At 38.8% G+C, this 2,589-nt stretch overlaps 1 protein-coding gene across 2 annotated transcripts in view; it reads left to right on the forward strand.

Moving 5' to 3' along the window:
• The window catches only part of cpne5a (copine Va), a 71,149-nt gene that overhangs the window by 64,588 nt on the left and 3,972 nt on the right, over positions 1–2,589 (forward strand). For both annotated transcript variants that reach the window (XM_020619362.1, XM_020619371.1), the window contains 2 exons: positions 1,587–1,644; positions 1,873–1,946. In XM_020619362.1, coding sequence (XP_020475018.1) covers positions 1,587–1,644; positions 1,873–1,946 — 132 coding nt within the window. The remainder of the gene's footprint in view (positions 1–1,586; positions 1,645–1,872; positions 1,947–2,589) is intronic.

The following is a 2,589-nucleotide window of genomic DNA, read 5'->3' on the forward strand; positions in this document are numbered from 1 at the left end:
TCCAGCAAATTATCCACCACCCTTGACATTTTCTCCACTTTCTTATAACAAAGGTTTTTATCTATGTACAAGGCCACACCACCTCCCATCTTATTCTCTCTGTTTGTGCATACCAAGTCATAGCCATCAAGGTCAAAATCCATTCCCCTTACATTATTCATCCATGTTTCAGAAATAGCAATTATATTAAAAGAATGTGTCAGACTACTAAGATAATGTTTTATACTCTGAAAGTTTGCGTATAAACTTCTGCTGTTAAAGTGAATTAATGATAATTTGTTTTCAGTCTTGACATTGCTGTTAAACTGTTCATCCGTGTAATACTTGCAGTTATTTTCAGAGTTTTTTTAAAAGTTTTTTTCAGGGTCAAAGTCATCGTCCGATTCATGATAATGTTGTTCAGTATCTCCAATTGTGTTCAGTTCCAGATCCAATCCTCAAAAACTATTAACCTCTGTAGCAAATCACTTGCCTCATTCCGTACGTGGGTCATACTTGTTGTTGGTTCCTGCTAATTGTTAGTTCCAACACTCATTTGCCCTCGCAGATATCAATATACCTGTGTGACTTGGATACTGTATTTTCTCAATCCCTTGGAAACCCACCATAATGGGCTGTGGTTTTCTGAAACAGGGCACAGATACAAAGGCAAATGCAAGTTTAGGCTCCAGGCAAAGGTGGAGATGGGTTGTCCAACAAATTTTTGCAATTTTGGTGACCAGGGGTGCTGCCACATGTAGTGCACATCCAGGTGCAACATGAAGAAGGGGGTGGAATATTGGCACACTCCAGTTAGTGCAAATAGTTATGTTACAGGTAAATTAATTTAATCTCTGCAGTTATTCTCCTCTGTGTATTTGAAAAACTCATACAAGCATAAACAATTGTACATGCAAAATATCAGTCCTTAAATATCCAGTTGGGAAAATGAAGCAACCCCTATATCTTTAAACAAACAAATACCAAATAAGGTTAGTGGAATTTTGCTATTATTTAATTTTAAAGGTATATTTTGACACATATATCAAACTGTAGTAGATCAAAAAAGTGCTACAAGCAGAAAGAGGATGCTCTTGATATAACCGAAAGGTTGCTGTGTGTGCTCCTCTGCCAAGTAAAGGCACAAACAATTATGGTCCAAAATGAGCACCACAACTGCACTGTGCCACCTAATTATCATAAACACAGCCTACGCTGCACCTTTTCTATCACAGTGGCGCAAACATGCTCATTTAGTGCCAGGAAAATTGTCGAACAAGCAGAGATGCAAAAAATAGACCTGCACCTGCAGGAAAGTGGAGCCCATTGTGTTGTGAAGCATAATCAAGAAACTGTTATGATGCTGTGTAACATTTATTTTACCTTATTTTATCATGTCCATTATTGCTTTTATCTGTGGCTTCTCTTGGGAAATGTGCTTTCAGATTTGTACTGACTTTGTACAGTGAGATCTGCATTGTGAGAAAAAATACAAATAATTGGAAGTGTAACCTGAGAAAAACTCTGTTGACAGGCTTTTTTTTTTTTAAAAAATCCAGTTTGTGCACATCCAGAATGACAAACGACTGTTTGTTTTTTTGTGACAGGCAGCTAAACTCCCCATGTCTATCATCATTGTTGGAGTTGGCCAGGCTGAGTTCGATGGTGAGAACAGTAACTAAAGTTCTTCAGGGGGGGGAAAAAAAACCCAGTGGAAACCAATTTGTTGACTGCACCTGAGATGGTTTGTTTTAAACTAACTAGGGCTTGTCACACAAGCATAACAACTATTCAATCAGTACACAGTAAAAAAATATTTTTTCTTGACTGGAAATTAGTGTGCTCATTTAGATACTAGAGATTATTTTGTGATAAAACCTCTTTTCTCTGTAGCCATGGTGGAACTGGATGGTGACGAGGTCAGGATCTCCTCGCGGGGGAAGCTGGCAGAGAGAGACATCGTACAGGTGAGATGATTTATTCTCAGCATGTCATGGGAAGAAACAGCTTATTTTCCAAAGGCACACGTTCTGACAGTTATTATTTTTGCCTCATTAGTGACCATGCTGATAAACGGCAATGATGGTTGTTTGATTCTAAAGTAGGACAATTCAACAACTATGGGGCAGATTGTTCCGGTCCTGAGAGGTCCTTTCCTCTTCCCTTTCTCTTTTTCTCTTAGTGAAGCTAAAGTGTACACGTCTTAGTAGCATTGAAAGTGACAACCTAGAGCTGCATTTCTCCTCTTTTGGTAGAGGCTCCTTCTTACCCCACACCTTGACCCTGTCCCATACCTCTCGCCCCACTGAACACAGAGACCAAACTTATCAACCTTCCATCAAACTCCCAGTGAAAAAGCTGACCCCTCAAACATCAAAGTAGCTGAGTGTTACTGGGATAAGTAACTGTAATGTAATGCCAGCAGTCTGTTTACCACAATCTGCCCTTTGTATCACAGTGAAAGAAACAACATAAACAAGCAAATCTCATAGTAGTTGTCTCCTATTCAGTAATGAGGAAAAGTGAAAAGGAGTTATATCGATGTAACTTCACTTATTTAAGCAAGTGCATAGTCAATGTTGTTACTCTGTGCTGTATATCACAAAGCAA

This window comes from Monopterus albus, unplaced genomic scaffold (assembly GCF_001952655.1).
Source record: "Monopterus albus unplaced genomic scaffold, M_albus_1.0 scaffold6.1, whole genome shotgun sequence".
In the NCBI taxonomy this organism is placed as follows: domain Eukaryota; kingdom Metazoa; phylum Chordata; class Actinopteri; order Synbranchiformes; family Synbranchidae; genus Monopterus; species Monopterus albus.